The 21,348-nt window shown below is 51.7% G+C and overlaps 1 protein-coding gene across 2 annotated transcripts in view; it reads left to right on the forward strand.

Annotated features, from left to right (window-relative positions):
- IQGAP3 (IQ motif containing GTPase activating protein 3) overlaps positions 1-21,348 on the forward strand; it is a 40,189-nt gene that overhangs the window by 12,708 nt on the left and 6,133 nt on the right. For both annotated transcript variants that reach the window (XM_030759549.2, XM_089913610.1), the window contains exons 11-31: positions 256-343; positions 1,954-2,117; positions 3,626-3,783; positions 5,505-5,626; positions 5,729-5,892; positions 7,251-7,341; positions 8,228-8,395; positions 8,488-8,627; positions 8,732-8,902; positions 11,980-12,063; positions 12,220-12,291; positions 12,393-12,462; positions 15,177-15,385; positions 16,095-16,247; positions 16,542-16,705; positions 17,068-17,292; positions 18,146-18,286; positions 19,695-19,779; positions 20,204-20,436; positions 20,804-20,936; positions 21,032-21,134. In XM_030759549.2, the coding sequence (XP_030615409.1) occupies positions 256-343; positions 1,954-2,117; positions 3,626-3,783; positions 5,505-5,626; positions 5,729-5,892; positions 7,251-7,341; positions 8,228-8,395; positions 8,488-8,627; positions 8,732-8,902; positions 11,980-12,063; positions 12,220-12,291; positions 12,393-12,462; positions 15,177-15,385; positions 16,095-16,247; positions 16,542-16,705; positions 17,068-17,292; positions 18,146-18,286; positions 19,695-19,779; positions 20,204-20,436; positions 20,804-20,936; positions 21,032-21,134 (2,938 nt within the window). The remainder of the gene's footprint in view (positions 1-255; positions 344-1,953; positions 2,118-3,625; positions 3,784-5,504; positions 5,627-5,728; positions 5,893-7,250; positions 7,342-8,227; positions 8,396-8,487; positions 8,628-8,731; positions 8,903-11,979; positions 12,064-12,219; positions 12,292-12,392; positions 12,463-15,176; positions 15,386-16,094; positions 16,248-16,541; positions 16,706-17,067; positions 17,293-18,145; positions 18,287-19,694; positions 19,780-20,203; positions 20,437-20,803; positions 20,937-21,031; positions 21,135-21,348) is intronic.

Genomic DNA, 21,348 nt, shown 5'->3' on the forward strand with positions numbered 1-21,348 from the left:
CAATGCTGTTGACTTTCTCCCTGACACTATATTTGTGTTGCCCGTGTTGTTATTTCAGATGCTTGCTGGGTAAGAAAGAGCCAGAGGTTAGAGATGAGTTCTGAGGGATGGGTGGGCCAGGCTATTCTGCCTAAAGGGGAGAGGTGGGGTTGAGGGTGGGTGACTGGGTGGACCTGGGGCTCATGCTGGCAGCTCCTGAAGTATGTTCATGGTCCCAGGAGGACTCTCTTCTACTGCATCTCTTCCCTCTTCCAGGAGCTGGGCCTGGTGGAGCTTCTGGAAAAGGAGGAGGTCCAAGCTGGTGTGGCTGCAGCCAACATAAAGGGTGATCAGGAACAAGCCAGTAAGTCATCTCCAGACTGAGACCTGGTCTGGGTGTATCACTGGCTCTTGGGAGAGCATGTAACTCCTTTGCCAGCTTCTGTGTAGAGCAAGGTAAACTGCTGCCCGATTTTCCAGCTCCCCACCTAGTGTGCCCTATTCCTGGCCGCCTGGGGGGATGCTACAGGTAAGTTCATCAAGGCCCTGGAGATAATAACAGCCAGTACGGCACCAGGCTGGACTTCTAGGACAGGCAGTTTCCTTCTAGGCACCTCCCCTGTATTTTGACCGTTTCAACTTGGTTGAGTTCCTTTGGCTTCTGAAATATAGTGATGGCCCAGATGAGAGAGAAACTCATGATCCAGCTCAGTTTCCCTTAAAAACATGATATACAAATATAATTCTTTATTAAAAGAATGTGGGTTAGCGATTGTCTCCCTCCAAGGGGATCAATCTGGATAGCAGGCGTGAAGAGAAATAGAGTGCCGAGGCGCCACGCAGCAGCCTGTGGACAACCACACCTGGCACGAATGCTTGCCTCCGACTGGACTTGCTCAGTCACCCTTCACCTTTGTCTGGCAGGGCTCTCTGTGCCTACCTCATGGAGCCCCCAGGCCGCTCCTGGCTAACTGCCTGCTTATCGCTCAGTTCCTTGCTGTTGCCAGAATAATCGCTCAAGCACAGATCTGATCTTAGCTTCTTTGTTGAACATCTTCAGACCGTCGTGGCTTCTTCCATATTTCTCCTAGACTTTAGTCCCATCTCCTCAGCATGGTAGGTGAGACCTTCCAAATGTCTCCCCCAACCCTTCTCTTCACATCCCACCAGCCCAGTTGAGTCAGATGACCTGTTCTTCCTTGACTGCCCACAGCTTTGCCCACTGCCAGGCCTCTGGTCCTCTGGATTACAGTTCTCCCACGTTTTCACCAGTGGAAAGCAGATGAAAATATCCTGCAGAGCTGCCTCAAATGCCTCCTCCTCTGTGAAATCTTCCTACTCTCTCCCCCTAGAATCCCTCCTCCCCCACGCTGCCAGTGGATTTGCAGGGAGGGGAAGTACCTCTCACATAGCGGTGGCAGCAATGCAATGTAGGTAATTTTGTATCCTTATTTCTCCCCAGTGGATTTTGTGCTCCTTGATGTCAATGCCCATATCTGCTTGGCATTTTATAAGCCCCAGCATTTGAAAACTAAAACTACGTAGATACACCAGGGCCCCTTTTTAGCTTACTCTCGCCCTTTGCAGCCCAAATGGCTCCACCTTGGAGCTAGTTCCCTATTCTTCTGCGCTGTCATCAAGATTTGGTCCCTGGAGCCCCTTGACTAACTTCATCTTAGTTGTGCTACATAGCCTCCTGTCAATCTTATGCTCACCACCCTAAGAATTCACCTCTGCTATGACAGCCACCTGCTGAGCTACTCAACTTCTAGGCCTGACAAATTGCTTCTTCCGGAGCCTCTCCTTAAAGCGACCCAACCCCTTTCCCTCCTGAACATTTAGAAACGCATTTTGAACCTAGCAGAGGTTCAAAGCCATTTCCCCTCAGAGATCGCCAGCAGAACCTAGTTAGCCAGGAGAGTGGAAATGGCACTGGATGCCCAGCCTGTACAGCCTCTCCCTCCTCCCCTGCAGTGCTCCAGGCTGTGCAGAGGATCAACAAAGCCATCCGGAGGGGAGTGGCAGCTGACACCGTGAAGGAGCTGATGTGCCCAGAAGCCCAGCTGCCTCCAGTGTACCCCTTTGCATCAGCTGTGTACCAGCAGGAGCTGGCAGTGCTCCAGCGGCAGCAGCAGGGGGTAAGCCCTAGAAATGAGGATCCAGCTCTTGGGTTCCCAAGGAGCTGGAGGGATCAGAGCAGTCAGTCCAGAGCACCCATGAGGGCACCCTTAGATTCTGGCAGGAGATTAGGGGTGGGAGGTGGGCTACCATCCTTGCCATCCTGAGTGTATTATAATAGCAAATACCTTTGAGAAAACACTGCTTTAAACACTCATTTAATCCTAAAAGAACCCTATGAGATAAGTATTATTATTTCCATTTTAGAGATGAGGAAACAGATACAGAAGTTAAGTAACTTGCCCAAAACAGCTGTGGCTGGCAGTGCTGGGAGTGCATGCAAAGCTGAATATACTTGAAGCCTATGTTTTTAACCACTCTGCTGTCCCACCTCCCCCTGTCCATACAGCTTCTCTGACGGTGAGGTGATAGGGCCCTCCTGTAGGGACTTCCCAGCCTGTTGGAGGAGTTAGAACACACCCGAGGGCCCAGGCAGAGACACAGGGAGGAGTAGATGATGTAAATGGGAGATGACTTCACACTAGGGAAATGGAAGGGGCAGAGCTCAGGCTAAGTCTGGGAAGCCTTCTTGGAAGAGAGGAGACTCAATAAAGAATCCTAACCATAGCAGACATTTATAGAGCATCGACTCCAGGCACGACACTCAGGAAGCTCATGGTCTCAATGTATGAGACTATAGTACAAGGAAGCATAAAATAAGTCCTAAGAAGTAAAGCATAGCGACTAATGTGGACTTTAGAGCCAGAATCCTTGAGTTAAATTTCAGCTCTACTGCTTCCTAGCTACGTGACCTTGGGCAAACTATTTGCCTGCTCTGCCCCTCAATTCATATATAAGATGGGAACAATAATATATTTATTTCATAGGATTGTTGTAAGGATTAAATGAGTTAACATATGTGCTTAGAAGTGAGCGTGGCGTGAAATTTTTAGCCGCCATCATCATGATCATTATTATTATTGTTTGCAGCATTCTATTTGTAGAGGACAGGAAGGGTGCTCCAGACAGGGAACAGCACGAGCAGATATTTGAGAAGGATGAGAAGACTGGGCAGGGAAGGGGCCCTTGGGTGTGTAGCACAGCACTGAGGAGCCCACTTTATCTTGTTCTCAGTGTGCCCAGGGCCTAGTGCAGTTCTTGGTGTGTGGTAGGGACCAGAAAGGAGCAGGTAGAACTCACTGGTTGAATGTGGGCTCTGGTATCCGGCAGTTAGCTTTAACTTACATTACTTGACTATGGGTTCATCTGTGAAATAGGGATACTTATCTATTACCTCTTTGGCTTGTTATGAAAATTAACTGATAATGTGCACAAAGTACTTATACATTGAGCACATAGTAAGCACTCTCAAGTATTAAGTATGATTAATTATTAGTGAATGGATTAGGCCATAGGTGTTTTGAGACAGAGACTCTGGGATGTGGGAGAGTCTTGGGGGCAGGATGGCAGGCAGACCCCCGAGGCCCTTCACCAGCCCACTAGGGAATCAGCCCTCCCTCTGTTGTAGGAGCTTGGCCAGGAGGAGCTCTTCGTGGCCGTGGAGATGCTCTCAGCCGTGGTCCTGATCAACCGAGCTCTGGAGGCCAGGGATGCCAGCAGCTTCTGGAGCAGTCTGGTGAACCCCGCCACAGGGCTGGCCGAGGTGGAAGGAGAGAATGCTCAACGGTGAGAAAGGTTAAGGTTTAGCTGCATGTTGAGAGAGGGGATGGGTGGGTGATGGAGGGAATGTAGTCAAGAGTCCAAGTTCTTGTGCTCGGAGACTAGCCTTCTGCATGATGCCCTGTTCTCCGGCACAGGCCAACCCTCTGGGTCTATTTGCAGTTCCCTGGCCTGTGTTTCTCCTGGGAGTTGGTGGGTTCACAGTCATTCCCCTTTCCTCCATTTATTTAATCTTTTATCACAAAGGTTTGAGTACCCACTCATGTGCCAGATACTTTTTTTTTTTTCAATTATTTATTTATTTATTTAGTTGCACCGGGTCTTAGTTGTGGCTCGCAGGCTCCTTAGTTGCGGCACATATGCTCCTTAGTTGCGGCCAGCAGGCTCCTTAGTTGTGGCATGCAAGCTCTTAGTTGCAGCATGCATATGGGATCTAGTTCCCTGAGCAGGGATTGAACCCAGTCCCCCTGCATTGGGAGCTCGGAGTCTTAACCACTGCTCCACCAGGTAAGTCCTGCCAGGTACTATTCTAGGTGCTGGGAAACAACAGTGAACAAAACACAGTTCCCTGCTCTCTAACTTATGTGCTAGTACAGGGAGACAGACAAAAAACAAACATGTCAAATGATTAGAAGAGCTATGGTGATTAAAAATACAGGGCAAAGCAGATAAAGGGTGGGAACATGGTAAGGGCAGTTTGTCTCTGCTACATAGAATGGTTATGGAAGCCTTCTTTGGTAGGGGGGTCATTTGGAGTGAGACCTAAAAGGCATAAGTGATGGCCATGAGCTATCTGGGGCACAGACCCTGAAAAAGAAGTGTCTTTGATGTGTTCAAAGAACACCAGGAAGCCATGAGGCGGAGTGGAGGGAGGGAGGGAAAATAATGGGAGAAGAAGTTGCAGAGGCTGGACCATGTAGGCCTCTGGCTTTTACTCTGAGTGAGGAAGGAAGCCACAGTGGGGGGGTTTAAGTGAGGAGGGAGATGATCTGACCTACTTTTAACAGGATCACTCTGGCTGCTGTGCCGAGAATCGACTACCGGGTTAGAAGGGAAGAAGCAGGGAAACCTGTTAAATGTCTGTTGGAGTAACCTGGGCGAGAGTTGATGGAGGCTTGGTCTAGGGTGGTAGCAGTGGAGGTGGTGAAAAGGAGCCAGATTTTGGGTATATTCTGATAGCTGAACTGACAGGATTTGGTTATGTGGTGGATATGGGGTGTGAGAGAGACTGGAGACGGGTATGACTCCCAAGATTTTTGGCCTGAGAAGTTGGAGTAAACAATTACCAAGATGGGAAAGACTGTGGGAAACGCAGGTTGAATGGGGGGGGATCGGGAGTTTAGATGTTTGCTGCTGGGCTTGCGGTGAATTTTGGCGTTCACGTGGAGATGCCGAGCAGGCAGCTGGCATTTATGAATGGGCTTTTGGTGTACTTTTTGGAGTCATTAGAATGTGGTGTTTCAAGCCATGAGATTAGGTGAGATCACTTAGGGTGTGAGCACGGAGAGAGAAGAAGCCTGAAGACTGAGTCTTGGGATGCTCCGACATTTAGAAGTGAGGGAGGAACCACAGAGGAGACTTAGAAGGACAAGCTGTAAGGCGAGACGAGAACCAGGAGAATGTGACGTCCTGGAGGTCAAGTGAGGAAAGTAGTCCAGAAGTTTCTCCTGACCTCTGGCTAATGGTGCACATACTACCCCCCTCATTCTCACTCACCTGGCTACCAGGTACTTTGATACTCTGGTGAAGCTGCAACAGGTGCATGGAATGGATGGGGCCTTCCTGAGCTGGAATGATCTTCAGGCCACTGTGAGTCAGGTCAACGCCCAGGTCCAGGAAGAGACCAATCGTGAGTGGAGTCCAGGACTGGGGGAAGATGGCCCAATGCGGACAGCCCCGTCCCTTAGCCATAAGTCTGGGCCCTCTGCCCACCTGTATCTCTCTTTCCCAGAGATCCTTGCGGTCAGCCTCATCAATGAGGCTCTGGAACAGAACAACCCTGAAAAGACCCTCTCCTCCCTTCTGCTTCCTGCGGCTGGCCTGGACGATGTCAGCCTTTCTGTCGCCCCGCGGTACCATCTCCTCCTCGTGGCGGCCAAAAAGCAGAAGGCCCAGGTGAGGCTTGGGCTGGCTGGGTTGGTCACCAGAGCAGGAAGAATATCCCCTATGGGTAGAGCTGTGCCCAGTATGCACCCTGGGAAAGCCAGTCTGATGGACACTGTCCCTTCTGAGAATGCGAGGCAGCGGGGGTTCTGATCTGGCCATGGGGAAGAAGGGCAGAGTTCTAGTCGCCAGCACAGAGCAAATGGTGGGGGCCTTGTGTGTGGGAAGAGCACAGGTCTGGGAGCCAGAAAACCCAGACTGGATTCCCTGCTCTGACACTCAGTGACCATGTGACTTATAGCAATTCCCTAACATCCCTGAGCTCTCCTTACACATCTGTAAAATACCACATGCCCTGGTCCCTACTGGAATGAGGGTAAAAACCAAGTGAGTTGAAGAATGTGGCAGGGTTTAAAACCTGTAACATCCAGAGCAGGCGGCAGCGTAGAGAGTGGCTGAGGACAAGGACTCCTGCATCCTTGTCCAGGTTGCATCCAACTCCAGGTTGCAACCTGGCACCTGACCCTGCACGTGTTACTTACCCTCTCTGGGCCTCAGTTCCCTCACCTACAAGCTTGTGATAATAGTGAACTTGTCTCAGATTTATAGGGTTTAAGTGAGGTAATATGACAGGAGTACTAGCTAAGGTTGATGGAGTTCTAACTCTGTTCCTGAGCATTGTCTTATGTGCTTTGCAAGTTTCAGTTCATAAGAAAGTGCTTTAGAACACTGCCTGGAACACAGTGCTCAATAAAATGTTAGTTTAGAACATTCACTCTATTAATGAGGAGAGCTGGGAGGGAGTAGAGCCTGGTATTGGGGTTGGCTAAAGCAAGGGAGGGAACAAGCCTTACAGCGTGGCAGGCACAGGCTCACTTGACCCGTGGTCACATGCAATCTTCCCACTGCCTTGTGCGGCAGAGGACCGTGGAGAGGCATGGGAAGGCGAGGGTGGAGGTCAGGGTCAGATGGGCCCAAGAAGTTGTGAGTTGAGGCGTAGGGGAATGGGGAGGAGGGGCAGGTAAGTGGGGCCTCCGGCGTGGGCTCTCCCTGGACATGGCTGAGGCACAAGGGCAGGGAAGTGAGCTGTTGAGAGGATGGCGGATGCTGAGGGTTTAAGAGGGTTCTGGGGGTGCTGTGGCCAAGCTGAGCTGATGCTTGGCCTGAAAGCAGGGTAGGAAAGAACCTTGTGAACCTGGCAGCAGTCCAAGGGAGCCATAAGGCCATGCCCACGCAGGGTAGGCAGAGGGGAGTGGAGACTGCTACCCTGTGGCTTCCAATGTGGGCCTGCAGTTTGGCTCCCCTGGGCAGCTGGGCTTGGGGAGACCAGCCTGGGCTCTCATCTTGTCCCGTCTCTCTCAATTTACCAGGTGACAGGGGATCCTGGAGCTGCGCTATGGCTGGAAGAGATCCGCCAGGAAGTGGTTAGAGCCAACCAGGACACAAACACAGCTCAGAGGAGTAAATGGGCGGGAGTGGGGGCAGGAGTAGAGGGGAGAGGGGTTGGGGGAGGCGAGGAGATGTGGGCTCAGCGGGAGCCTCCCCAGTCACCTCCTTCTCCATTTCAACCTCTTTGGGGAGGCAGGCCAGAATGAGAACAGGGCTGCTGCTTCGACTGTAGGATGGATTTCCTAGCAGTCAGCTGGGCAGGAAATCCTCAGGAGTCGAGAGCCCATAGTCCACCCACTGCCTCCTTCTGTGCCTTCCTGTGTACACTTTCCTCCTACAATGTGAGCATGTGAAACCACATGGGGGTCAAAAACCCATCCCGTTTTCTACTGGTAGCTTGAGTCTGGGTTCCAACAATCATCTCTGGTTAGAGAATGTTTAGTCTTGAAGTTGGCGAAGAGGGGTTGGCTTTGAGGAAAACTAGGCAAGGTCAGTACAAATAGACACTGGTGTTATTTCTGGTGTGGGGTGCTGATGGTGTTAGTTTTCAGTGTCTGGAGTCCATCTGTCCATCTGTCTGTCTATGAGTGACTGGAAGGCAGGAGCTGCATCAACTCCCCCCACTTCTTGGACTTTATTCTTCTCCTAAAAGACTGTCTTGAGGTTCTCTGACCATATCCTGCCCTGGATCTTCTGTACAAGCTGACTTTCCTTTTACCAAGCCCCAGCCCAGCCCTACACAGCCTTCCTCCAGGAAGCCTTCCTTGATTGCTAGCTTTTCCTCCAAGCACAGCTGCATGCTGCTTTTCATCTGTGTCCATCCTGGGATGTCCTTGTCCCTTCCATCAGGCAGAGTGGTTTTGTGTCCTTCTTCTCTGGATCCCTTCCCAACAGACAGGACAGGGTCTCTGGGAGGGGCTCGGAAAGATTGACCACTTCCTCCCGATGCCCCTATTAGTGGCTCTTGGTGTGGCCGCCATCAATCAGGCCATCAAGGAGGGCAAGGCAGCCCAGACAGAACGGGTGTTAAGAAACCCCTCCGTGGGCCTCCGAGGGGTGGTTCCTGACTGTGCTGACGGCTACCAGCAAGTCCTGGAAGATGCCATGGCAAAGAAGCGGCGCCCAGGTAGTGGCCTTACCATGCCCCTCCCTTCTCTGCATGCCTCAGCCACCTCTAGCCTCCTCTGAGCCTTCTCTGCTTACTTGGTTTCTGCTTAGGGGATACAGCGCTCTGGGTTCAACATGACATGAAGGATGGTACCGCCTACTACTTCCATCTGCAGACCTTCCAGGGGACCTGGGAGCGACCCTCCGGCTGCCGCCTCAACACCTCCCACCTGACTCGGGAGGAGATCCAGGTTGGCGGGCCCCTGCAAAGAAGGGGGCTCATGGATGGGAAGTTTCCTGCGGGAGAGGCTCCCACCCACCAGGACACCAAAGGCTCTCTCTCCTACTTCTGCAGTTGGCCGTCACCAAGATCACCGCTGCCCACGACCGCCAACAGCTCTGGAAGGCCAATGTGGGCTTCATTATCCGGCTCCAGGCCCGCCTCCGCGGCTTCCTTGTTCGGCAGAAGTTTGCTGAACGTTCCCACTTTCTGAGGACCTGGCTCCCAGCAGTCATCAAAATCCAGGTAGCAGGCTCTGGCCATCTGAGGCTTCAGGGCCTGGACAGACCTGAGCTTCAGGGTTTTCTCCCTACTTACTTCTTGCTGAGTGGAGTTGGGATGATCTTTTGGCCTCTGAACAGGAGTGATTAAGAGCGTGGATTCTGGAGCCCAGACTACTTGGGTTTGAATCCCCGTTCCACCAGGTTAGCTGCATGACGTCAACAAGTTATTTACTCTCTCCCAGTTTCCTCATCTGAAAACGAGGAATCTGGAAATTGTAGCACCCACCTTATAGGGCTGTTCTGAGGTAATATGTAAAGTACATCTAAACAGTACCTGGCAGATAGGCAAGAACATGGTATAAATGCTAGTTACTGTCATCACCATCACCCTCCAGAGGGTGTGAGAGCTGCTTTTTAGCTCCTCCAGGGGGAGAGTAGAAGATCTGGTGAGGCATCAGGGTATAGACACCAGGAGGACTTCCTGCCTAGAAAAGGAGTAGTGAAGAGGTGGTGGTGGTTAAACAGAAAAGGAGTGGAATCCCTTATGGAAAGAACTCTACCTTTTCTCTGCAGCCAGCCTTTCCATTTTTATTCTCCCAACCTGTGGATGGTCCAGTGTGGCCTCTGAGACCAACCCCCAAGTAACTGGGGCACGAGGCCAACTGGGAAGATAGGCCTCGGGCCCAGGCACTTTACAAGCCAGGAACAGTGGGAGCTGAGCAAACAGAGACCTCCTCAGGCAGATGTGACCTGGAGGGCCTCGTGGCAATGTTGGCAGTGTAAAAGAGATTTTATTTAATGAACACCTCCAAATGCCCAGTATCTGAGAAGGATGCCACTTGGCACTGGGCAAGGGTGAGAGATGGGTGTGAGAGACACAGGTGAGTGATCACATCTCTCCCATCGCAGGAACTGGAATACAGTGGATGTGAGATATTGTGATAGTAGGGACGCAGAGATAATAGCAGAGAACCCCAAGGGAGACAGAAGCACAGACTGAGACTGGCCAGTGGCCCTTGATTATGATCTGGGACATGTGGTGGTCATTGAGAACTCAGGCTTTGGAGTCAGAGGCTGCAGTTTGCCTCTTGGTCCTACTGCTTCTGGGCACCTTACTTAAGCCTCTCCAGCATTCAGTTTCCTCATCCATGATGGTGGTACTCGCCTCATGTTGATTGTGAGGGTAAAGTAGGAAAATTACATGTAGCACTTAGTGCAGTACATACTCTATTGGTGGGAGCCATTACGAGATGTAAATTTCGGGGCATTGATCCCAGAATTCAAAACAGAACCTTAATAATCAGCATTTAGTGGTCTAAATCATAGGAATTCCTCCCTCCTGAGCACAGCCGGGCATCTCACAGCAACTCTAAGGAGCAGAAGAGCCACACCAGCAGTGGGAGAGGGCACAACGTCTGAAGGCGAGTTTGCTACTGAGCCTGGATGTGTGCCAGCTCTGGCCTGGGTCCTGGGAGACAGAGAAAGGGAGAGGGGTCCCAGAGCCCCAGGCTACCTGCTCTCCAGCTAGCGGGTGTGAGACTCATAAACGAAGCAGCTTAGGTGTGCTGAGGCTTTAATCTCTCCTGAGAGGTCTGACCCTGGCCAGGACCCCAGTCAGGGTCCTGAATTCTGACCAATCCAGATTTGGAGGCCTTCTCTTTAAGGAGCAGCCATGTGGGGGTGGGTAGGTGGTAAGAGCAGAGAGGAGACCCCTCAGCCTTTCCCCACAGCAACTGACAGTATGTCAGGCAGTACCTGGAGTAGGAGGGAAAAGAGTGCTGAGGAAACGCACAGACTTGGGGCTTCCTGGCCTCTAGACTCCAAGATGGACAGCTGGTATCATGGGGCCAAGCTGTCTCTTTTATATCCTTTCCCAACAGAAGGACAGTGTAAGTCTTAGGGGAAAGCCTGGCCAAGAGAGCTGGCTTTAGAAGGGGCTGGGAGGGCCAGTTGTCTGAAAGGGGATGCCCTTAATGCACCAAGCCATGGCAATGTCAGCGGCAGAGTTCTCCAGGGCCTGAGCTCTCAGGAGATGTTTAATGTGTTCCCTAAAAGACAGGATTTCAGTGGGTAGAGACAGGGCTGGGGTGAGGGTGGGCATAGACAAAGGTTCAGGGGCAGAAGATCATAAGGCATGTTTAGGAGAAAGTGAAATGTCTGAGGTGGTTAAAATCCTTAAGGAAGTAGAGATCGGTAGACAGATAGGAGTGTGGGGTCAGATGGTTGAGAACTTCTGGAAACTATGGGGCTGAAAGAAACATGGTCTAAGTGGTACTTTAGGAAAATTAATCTCACACAAGCTTGGGGTGAAAGGGAAGAGGCTCCTAGGAAGGAGACCAAAACAGAAGGGAGCCATGAGATTTGTGTCTTAGGAACCGAAGGGGATGTGATTTATGGAGGAGATGGTCATTTAGACCCTTTGCAGCAGACTAGCAGTGGGGAGGGGCATCAGCCTGACAGCTGAATTACTGGGGGCCTTAGAGGGATGATTTGCTGAGAGCTGGGATTCAGAGCTGAATGGTAGAGTTGTAAAGAGAAGGGTGAGTTATGAGAGCATGAATGACCTGTTGCCCAGATGGCCACTGGCAGAGATGGTGGGCACACAGCTCTGTGCCTGCATACACTTTCCACCTGTGCCACCATGTGCCTCTCCAGACCATGGAGTGTGTGACAGTGTGGTAGTCTTTATGTGGGCGGATGAGTATGTTGGGGGGTTATGGTACATGCTGTGGTGAAGCTGGTGAGTAGAGGTATGCTTTATTAAGATCTTTTACGCTTGTATCTTAACAGCTGCTTCTGTGAGGAGGTGTTGCTTAGCATGAATGTGTATGTTTGATTGCATGGTGCAAGCGTGAGTGTGGGGGGGGCCAGGGAGTGTGGCAGAGGGTATGATTGGCTACATGCAGACATTTGGTCTTCCCCATGAAGTTGGAAGTTCTTTGAGAACAGGGCCAGTTTCCCCTTCCTTCCCCCTCTACTTTCCTGCCTCCCCCCACCCCCTGCCCCTTCCCTGGAGATCCCAGGACGAGGCTTTTCCCACAGGCTTCTCAGGCCAACAGGGACCAGCTGTGGTTACCGCTTTTTCCCTTCTCATCTCAGGCTCATTGGCGGGGTTACAGACAGCGGAAGATTTACCTGGAAAGGTTGCAGTATTTAAAAGCAAACACGAATGCTATAATCAAGGTAGCTATCATGATTTGGGTGGGTTCCTGTCTTTCTTGAAGGACTCTCTGAGAACAGTTTTTAGTCCCCTCACCTATGACCTCTAGAGATGGCTGGATTGGCCTGGAGAGCCGGCCCTGACCCTGGAGCTCTGAGGCAGTGTGTCTCTGCCCCCAGATCCAGGCTTGGGCCCGGATGTGGGCAGCTCGGAGGCGATACCGGAGGCGTCTGGGCTACTTCCAGAAGAATGTGAGTGTCATCCCACTCCCCCTGTCCCCATATCCAACCTTTATCCATGAGACCAGAGCACAGGCAGCCGGCAACCCTTTTCCCATCTGTGTTCCTGGCAGGTTAACTCCATCGTGAAGATCCAGGCATTTTTCCGAGCCAGGAAAGCCCGGGATGACTACAGGATGTTAGGTAAACTGCCTGGGTTCCCTGGGTTCTGTGCAAGTGTCTGTCTTTGCGAGTTTCCTGACTTTCAGCAGTTAGCAAGGTAGAAAGTCACACGACCCCACAGCTCACAAACTGGGACCTTAGAAAAGTTGTCTGGCCTTCTTAAGCCTTTTTCTCTCACCAACAGCTGATGTTCCCAACCTTGAGCATGCCTCAGGACCCAGGGTGGGTGGAGGAATGAGGAGATGTGCTCCTGCCTTTGCAGATACCCCGGTTTGATGGGAGGGATAGGAAGGGAGGTCCAGATATCCCTCCTGGGGTCACATAGTGGGTAAGGGGAAGGTACAAGTTGTCTGTGCAGGAATGTGGAACAGAGGTGGTAACAAAAGCCCCCTGCCCCACCCCAGTAAGAGATAGCCTCATCACAGGAAAAGCCCCTCTAACAAGGTTCTGTCTGTACCTCTGTACCAGTCTTAGATTATCTTCCTGTTGCTACCACACAAGCAAAAAAAAAAAAAAAAGAAAGAAAGAAAGAAAAGGACCTTTCTCCTCTCCCTAGAGTTCCAGCCTTCCCCAACTTTGCCCTCTTCCCTGACCCATGATTCCTCCACTTCCCGCCCTCTGTAGCCCAACACACAGGAAGCCAGGCGAGGTACCTGGGGTCCTCTCTGCAGTGCTAGGAAACTTGAGGAGGAGCTCTTGAGGGAGCTCCATCTTCGTGCCCCATGGTTCCCAGTAGTTGGGCATACATCTAAAGCCTTAAAGAGGTCCTTCTAGGCTGCTCTTGGCTCCCGTTCTTAAAGCCCAGAAACCCAGCCTTGGAGGTCCCCCTCCTTTCGGTGAAGTGGACTAGCGGTCTATCTCCAGGTTTGCCTCCAGCCCGTGGGTTTCCGAAGAGGTAGGCCCCTTTTCTTCCTGGGCCTGAGGCCACACCTGTGGGCTTCAAGGCTGAGTACACTGTTCAGGAATCATCTCCTTTACCTCCTTAGTCCATCTTCCCACCCTGTCCTGCCAGCAGGGGTACCATCTGCCCCTATCTAGCCACAGACACTCGGTCCATCTACTTCCGGGCAGCTAGCTGCTTTTCCCTCCTTACCTCTCCCCAGCCTGGCCCTTTCTGTTTTTTCTCTTGCTGTTGCATTAATACCACTACCCTGACCATCCTTGATCTCTTTTTCTTCTCTTTAGTTTATAGTTTTTCTGGAAGAACTTGTTTTTCCCAGGTCTGTCTCCCAATTTCATTAGCCCCAGCTCCACTCAGGGCACTGCCACTTACTAGCCGTGTGGCCTTAGGCAAGTTACTAAACTTCTTTATTGCCTCCATTTTCTCATTTATAAAATGGAGATAATGATCAGGTATGGTTGTTGTGAGGATTAAATGAGTTAAGGTGCTATATCGTTGAATCCAAGATGCCATCAGCTGTCTTCCATTGGTTTATCCATTCTTCACTCCTCAAAGATCTGTCTTCCACACAGTAGCCAGCGTGATCCATTAAACCTCGTGATCTTGTCACTCTCCTTGAAACCTGTCAGGGACACCCCATTGCCCTGGGGATAAAGTCCAGTCTCCTAAGCACAGCTTCCCAAACTCTCTGATCCAACCTCTCCCTGCACCTCTGACCTCACTGACCTCCAGCCCCGTCCCTCAGCACCTGCACCCTCCACACTGTGTTACAGGCATGATGGACTTCTAGCACTTCCTAAAACAGCCAAGTGCACTCCCTCTCACCTCCTTTTCACAGACATCAGGTTGGGTCTCACCTCCTCCCGGAAGCCTTTCTTCACTCCGCAGGTAGCCTTTGGTGGCCGGCTTTCACTTTCCCAAAGGTCCCCATGCTTGCCCCTCTCAGAGCACTAACCACACTGTAGTGAATTGTGGTTTATTTGTCTGCTTCCCTTACTGGACTGCCTTTAAGGACCAGGCCTGGTTTTGTTTATCCTCCAAACCTGACTCGTTCATTTCTTACTAGCTGTGTAACCTAGGGCAGGTTACTTACCCTTTCTGTGCCGGAGTGATTTCCTCAGTAAGTTACAGTGTGCTGACCTCACAGGGTTGTTTTAAGTATGTTAAAGCACTTAGAACAGTTTCTGTTCCATAGTGAACATTATATGTCTTAGTTGATATTTTGTTGTTATTCCCTGTAGCTTAGCTCACAGGCTTCTCTTTGCTCAAATATCATTCCAAAAGAGATTCAAGGAGAATCCATCTAACTCTGACCTCCCTATATTATAAAACCCATTGAACGTTCCTTCTATCTGTGCTCCCCCGACGCAGACACTCCTGACAGAGGAGGGTTGTGTGAGGGTCAGGCAGGGCTGAGTGGAGGCTGATAGGTGGAAGTGAACTTGGAATGAAGGATGAGTAGGTTGGCCCAGCAGGAGTGGGGAGTAAATCAGAATAGGGGAGCCTAAACGGATCATCAGAGGATGCTAGGGCTCTGACTTTGGTGTGGGAGGTCACCAAGGTAGGCCCAGGTTGGGGGTGAATCCAGGCAGGGGAAGGACAGCTCTTGTGTCATCCCTAGTTATAAGATAAGGAGCTCGGGGACAGGACTGGCTGGGAGGCTGCCCACTGCCCTCCAACTGCAGACAGAACTAATTAGAAAAGGGCTGGGGTTGGGGACCTGCTAGCCTCAAGCAGAATGGACACTGAGGGAGGGATTACTGGGGAAGGGGGCTGGAGAGGAAGCCTCTAGTGAAGGCATGTCTAATCCTGGTGCCTCTTCCCTTCCTGCCAGTCCACGTGCCCCATCCCCCTCTCAGCGTGGTACGCAGATTTGTCCACCTCTTGAATCAAAGCCACCAGGACTTCTTGGCTGAGGCAGAGCTGCTGAAGCTCCAGGAAGAGGTGGTCAGGAAGATCCGGTCCAATCAGCAGCTGGAGCAGGACCTCAATCTCATGGACATCAAGATTGGCCTGCTGGTGAAGAATCGGATCACCCTGCAGGTGAGGGGCCCACTGGCCCACCCTTCTCCCAAATCTAGCTGCCTCTGGAGAGGTGATGCTGGCCATTCTCTGGTTGCTAATCAAATATTTTTTAAATGTCTGGATTTTATCACATGGCTCAGGTCCTTGTGCAGTGGTCCTCTGCCCTTCTAGTAATTTGTTGGGGCACATGATATAGCAGGAAGAACACCGGACATAAAATTGGAATGGCTGGCTCTGCTGATTCCTAGCGATGGGACTGCGGGCTGGTCTTTTAACCTCTAGGTCTGTTTCCTCATTAGTAAAGTGGGAATAATGAGAGTGCCTACCTCACCAGGCCAAAAGTAAAAATAGATATGAAAGCTCCTTAAACTGTAAATTACCATACAAATATACAGTGACGGGGTGGAAGTGATATAGTGATATCTCCACCTCAAATCTGTACAACAGTCTAATAAGAAATAATAGCAGAAACGAATAGACGTGGTGCCTCAGTCTGGTAACCCACTTCTTTCTGGGGACTCACCCTGTGACAGCAGAGGTGCCAGATGGAGTCTTGGGGCAGTAGGAGGCCCTTTCTCACCCTAGAACTGTTTATCTCCCTTGGCTCATTCCTTGAATACCTTGAACAGCAGAAAGCCCTGGCTCTTCAAGGCAGATTCTAGACCATATGTTCTGTGCTCTGTGCTGGCCTGGGTCGGTTGTATCACCCGCTCCCCCGCCCCTGCAGGAAGTGGTCTCCCACTGCAAGAAGCTGACCAAGAAGAATAAGGAACAGCTGTCAGATATGATGGTTCTGGACAAGCAGAAGGGATTAAAGTCGCTGAGCAAAGAGAAACGGCAGAAACTAGAAGCTTACCAACACCTCTTCTACCTGCTCCAGGTGAGCAGAGGACTTTGGAAGGAGATATCTCCACTATCTCCTGAGGGTCTGGGACCTTGAGGCCTTCGTGTCTGTGCCTTTACCTGCAAGTAAGGTGTTCTTTCCCACAGTCCTAATGCCTTGTACCCAGGGAAGGAAACTACCTCTGTTCATTTGTCTGGAATGTTCCCAGTACCCCCCAGAAAGTGTGACAGTGTTCTCTATTCCAAGTTCCAATCAGCAAAACCTTTCTTTATCTGATCACTAGTCCTCAAGGTGCATTATCAGCTATTCTTATCTCCCCCATTGCTACAGACTCAACCCATCTACCTGGCCAAGCTGATCTTTCAGATGCCGCAGAACAAAACCACCAAGTTCATGGAATCAGTGATTTTCAGTCTATACAACTATGCCTCCAACCGCCGAGAGGCCTATCTCCTGCTCCAGCTGTTCAAGACAGCACTCCAGGAGGAAATCAAGTAGGTTTTCCAGATGCAAAGGAATGGGAAGAGAATGGGTGAAGAGATGCCACTATTGGCTCCTTCACAAGGTGACAATTTATTGAGGTTTGAAGGTAGAAATGGAATCAGAAGACCTCTTTTCTCTGCCTCCTATGGAGACAAGCCATCTCCTGGGACAGCATGCAGGGAGGACATGCGCTGACATGTTAGCACAAAGGCCGAGACAGAATGTTAGCACAAAGGCCGAGACAGAGATAACAAGACATTCCTTAGCAGGAGGGATACCAGAGCAGGCTTTAAAGAGCCAAAAATCTCAAAAGGAAAAGCAGCTATTTTACACAGAGGCAGGAGACCAGCTTCAATTGCCTCTTGACCCATAGGTCGAAGGTGGAGCAGCCCCAGGACATGGTGACAGGCAACCCAACGGTGGTGAGGCTGGTGGTGAGATTCTATCGTAACGGGCGGGGGCAAAGTGCCCTGCGGGAGATCCTGGGCAAGGTGATCCAGGATGTGCTGGAGGACAAGATGCTCAGCATCCACACAGACCCTGTCCACCTCTACAAGAGCTGGATCAACCAGACCGAGGCCCAGACAGGGCAGCGCAGGTGAGCCGACGGGCAGAGGGAGAGCTCTCTTTGATCAGCTCAGTCTTGGGCCTCACTGGGGAAGCTTGAGCGTGCTTTGAAGGTGGCATATAAATGAGCATGCTGATTTATGCAAATATGACACCAGCCCTATAGGATGAAATATGGTAGCCTTTAGACCCCCTCTGGTAATTAACACGGAACTGCTGTAAATGACACCAGACCTGGTGCGCTTAACATAGAATGAGCACAGATGAATATGCAAATGTGTTTAATTGCCATGTCAGTGCTTGCAAATGATATGTCAGATTTACTGGGAGCTGGGATATGGACTCCTTATTGATAGGGGTATAGCTGAATATTCAAATTTATAGATGAATAGGCAAATGAGATGGGGGAGAAATAAGTTGGCCTTATAGATTGGAGGCATTAACTCAGGTGCATAGGTACTAGGGAAATGGAGCCGCTGAGGAGAGTAGGCAGTGCTGGTGGCTTCTCTGGGTGGCACGCGGGCGTATAGTTTGGGGGTGGCCCAGCCTTCCCCACCACCACAACTACCAAAGGTATGCAGGGTGGCCCTGGTCTCCTCTGGTTCCCCTTAGGATCTTTCCACAGACTCCAGGTCCTCCATTTCCTCCTACACTCTTCCACCTCCCCCTGGGTGCTCCATCTCTTTCTTCTTCCACCCACATCAGTCTAGTCCTCTCCGAGTCCTTTCTCTTATTCTGGCCTAATCCCCTTAAGCATATGCTGGGCTGCCCTCAGCGTGTATGTACGAGATCTTGTTGTTAGATGAATTTAGGGGGTAGAGCCTTAGGGAGGGGAGACCATGGGAGGGGCTTCTGGCTGATAACTTGTCTCTCTCTGCCCATAGCCACCTCCCCTATGACGTCACCCCAGAGCAGGCCTTGAGCCACCCCGAGGTCCAGAGACGGCTGGACATCTCCCTCCGCAACCTCCTTGCCATGACCGATAAATTCCTTGCAGCCATCATCTCATCTGCGGACCAAATTCCGTATGTGCAACAGCCACACACCAGCCTAGGCACAGGATCTCAAGAGGGCCAGGCCACGATGGGGAGAGCAGAGCAATACTGAAGGATGGAAGCAGGAAGGGAAACTGGTCTCGAGGTGCTCAAGGGCTTCAGGAGATGGGTGGAGAATGCCCAAAGCCCCGGCTAGAGACTTGCCCTGGAATACAGCACGCAGGTCTGTGTGGGCAGTCAGGACATCACTGGGCCGGAGAAGGGAACCTCAAGTGATTATGGGGACATATTATTGTCTGAGTGTAAGTGGTGGACAATATAAAACTCTTCAGTCCACAAAGTCAAAAATAAGAAAACTTCAAACCAGTAAACACTTGATAAAAGTCCTTTCCTTTCTTAAAATTTAGTCAATAATTATTTTTTGGAAAACAGATGATTGAAAACGGTGAGAAGGTGGGCCTCATCTAGATCATCATCACTCAGCCACCCAGCCTTTCTGAGTAGTGCACGGGGCAAGGTGGGGATGCTGCAGAGGGGAGCCCACAGAGTTCAGTACCCTGCTCTCCAAACCTGGAGGACTGGATTAAGGATTTAAAATTAGGATTCAGAAAAGGTTGTCCTAGGACTAATAAAGGAAAGTACACAGTGAGCTGTAAACTTCTGTCCCTGACACCCTAGGAGGTGGAAATAGCTTTTAAAGGTATTTAATTAAATTTGTAGGTGGCACACCCATAATAGGAATAATAATTAAGTGTAGCATGTTCGAATAGCACTACCGTTACTTTCACAGATGTGATTTCACTTGATCCTCATAAAAACCCTATGAGATAGAGAGGGCAAGAATGAACATTCCCATTTTCCAGATGAGGGAACAAACTTATAAGTGGAGCAAAACAGCCTAAGCTGACATCTCTGGTTAGTGGTGGAATCAGGACTGGATGCTTCTACTCCAGTTCATTGTGCTCCTCGGCCCCTGCCTCTAGCCCAGACCAGGCCCTTCACAGATGCTCTGTGATAACAACCTCAGAGCCTCCCAGGCTGTCCTGGGATGGGATTCTGGCTGTGGGTGTCAGACACCTAAGGTACAGGCTAAAGGTGCCTCTGTGGGGAGTGCGGGATGAATACTGGGATCTGGGGTGTTTCCCAGGGGAGACTAAAGGGGACCAAAGAAGAGGCTCTCAGGCCAGGTTGGAGGCTGCGTGAGAGCTTAGTGGCTGACTGGGCCCTGGTCCTCGGTGCTGACATAAGGGCAGGAGGGAGGGACAAGGCCCAGAGATGTTTGGAGGAAGGCAGCAGGGAGCTGGCTGTGGATAGGGGAGGGCCAGTGCTTGAGCTCAGCTCTCGGGTGGCTGAGCCCGGGGAAGGAGAAGCAGGCACTCAGGCCCACACTCTGGGGTGGGTGGGTAGGGCCATAGCACACCTATTGCTTTGCCCCCAGGTATGGGATGCGATATGTGGCCAAGGTCCTGAAGACAACTCTGGCAGAGAAGTTCCCCGACGCCACAGAGAATGAGGTCTATAAGGCAAGTGTTGTCTCCCATCCCCCACCTCTTGCGCTCTCCTTTGCCCCGATGGTGCCTGTGAACCCCCAGACTGACGCAAAAGGACAGAAAACCCTATGCTGTAAAAATCCAAGAAGGAAAATATTCTCCACCCTGTCAATCGAGCCTGGCTCACCAGCAGGGCTCAGGTAGCAGAAGGAAAGACACCCAGGACGTGAGTTAACAGTGGCCAACCCTGGACTTGTCAGATCTGGGTTCCAGTCCCAGCTATTGCTCAAGTTTGCTGTGTGACCTTGAGCAAGTTCCCGGCCTGCTCTGGGTCTGTTTACTCTTCTGTACCATAACGGGGTTGACGCAGGTGGTCCTTCCAGCCAGGTGAGCTGGGAGAGCGGGGCTGGGGCTGTGGAGGCGGGCCCCAGGTGCTTCTAAGATCCTGTGCCCGCAGGTCGTAGGGAATCTCCTGTACTACCGCTTCCTGAACCCGGCTGTAGTGGCCCCCGACGCCTTCGACATTGTGGCCATGGCAGCAGGCGGCGCCCTGGCCACCCCCCAGCGCCACGCCCTGGGGGCTGTGGCTCAACTCCTGCAGCATGCTGCAGCTGGCAAGGCCTTCTCCAGGGAGAGCCAGCACCTGTGGGTCTTGAACGACTATCTGGAGGAGACACACCTCAAGTTCAGGTCTTGGGTCCTGGCATCCTATTCCTCCTGTCCCCTCCTCCTTTTCCCATCTTCTTTCACGTACCACTTCCCCTCTCAACTCCATGAGGAGGAGAGGCATAGAGGGGAAGAGTATAGTTAGTGGGTTGGAGGATAGATTGTTGGAAGGACTCCCCAGTGGAGAGAAAAGAGGACTGTTGAAGGAAGTTGGCTTGAGGGGACCACCGGGAGAGAAGGTAGAGCAGCACAGAAGGGCCGGAGTCGAGACTGGAGAGTCACAGTTGGCTTGAGCGGTCACTGGAGAGGGCCGGCGGAAGGCTGATGGGAACAGAAATGTGGCGGGTGCCAGCCCGCCCCACCCTCTCACATGATCTTCCTCTGGAGGTAGGAGGTTCATCTGCCGAGCCTGCCACGTGCCAGAGCCAGAAGAGCGCTTTGCGATGGATGAGTACTCAGACATGGTGGCTGTGGCCAAACCTGTGGTGTACATCACCGTGGGGGAGCTGGTCAACACGCACAGGGTGAGAGGCGGCAACCTGGGGGCGCTGGGTAGGTGGGCTGGCCCTGGAAGGCCTGGTTCAAACTCTGCATCTCTTTTTCTCCCTCCATCCTATAGCTGTTGCTAGAACACCAGGACTGGATCGCCCCTGATCACCGCGACCCCCTGCACGAGCTCCTGGAGGACCTTGGGGAGCTGCCCACCGTCCCTGACCTCATCGGTACGTGCCATCCTTGACAGCTGGGGCGGGCGGCGGGGGCGGGCAGTCAGGTGAGCAGGGCGTGGGAACGTGCCCCCTCGAGTTTTTGTTCAGTCGGGGACGTGTGCCAGGAGGCTGGTTACACGCTCTCCCTCTCTCCCTCTGGTCCTGGGATGGACAGACTGATATGGAGAAGGTGGACAGACAGTAGGGGACCCCGTACCGTCATGTAAAT

Source organism: Delphinapterus leucas, chromosome 1 (genome assembly GCF_059928025.1).
Source record: "Delphinapterus leucas isolate spDelLeu-1000000601 "Yukka" chromosome 1, BTC_Dleu_Yukka2, whole genome shotgun sequence".
Classification (NCBI taxonomy): domain Eukaryota; kingdom Metazoa; phylum Chordata; class Mammalia; order Artiodactyla; family Monodontidae; genus Delphinapterus; species Delphinapterus leucas.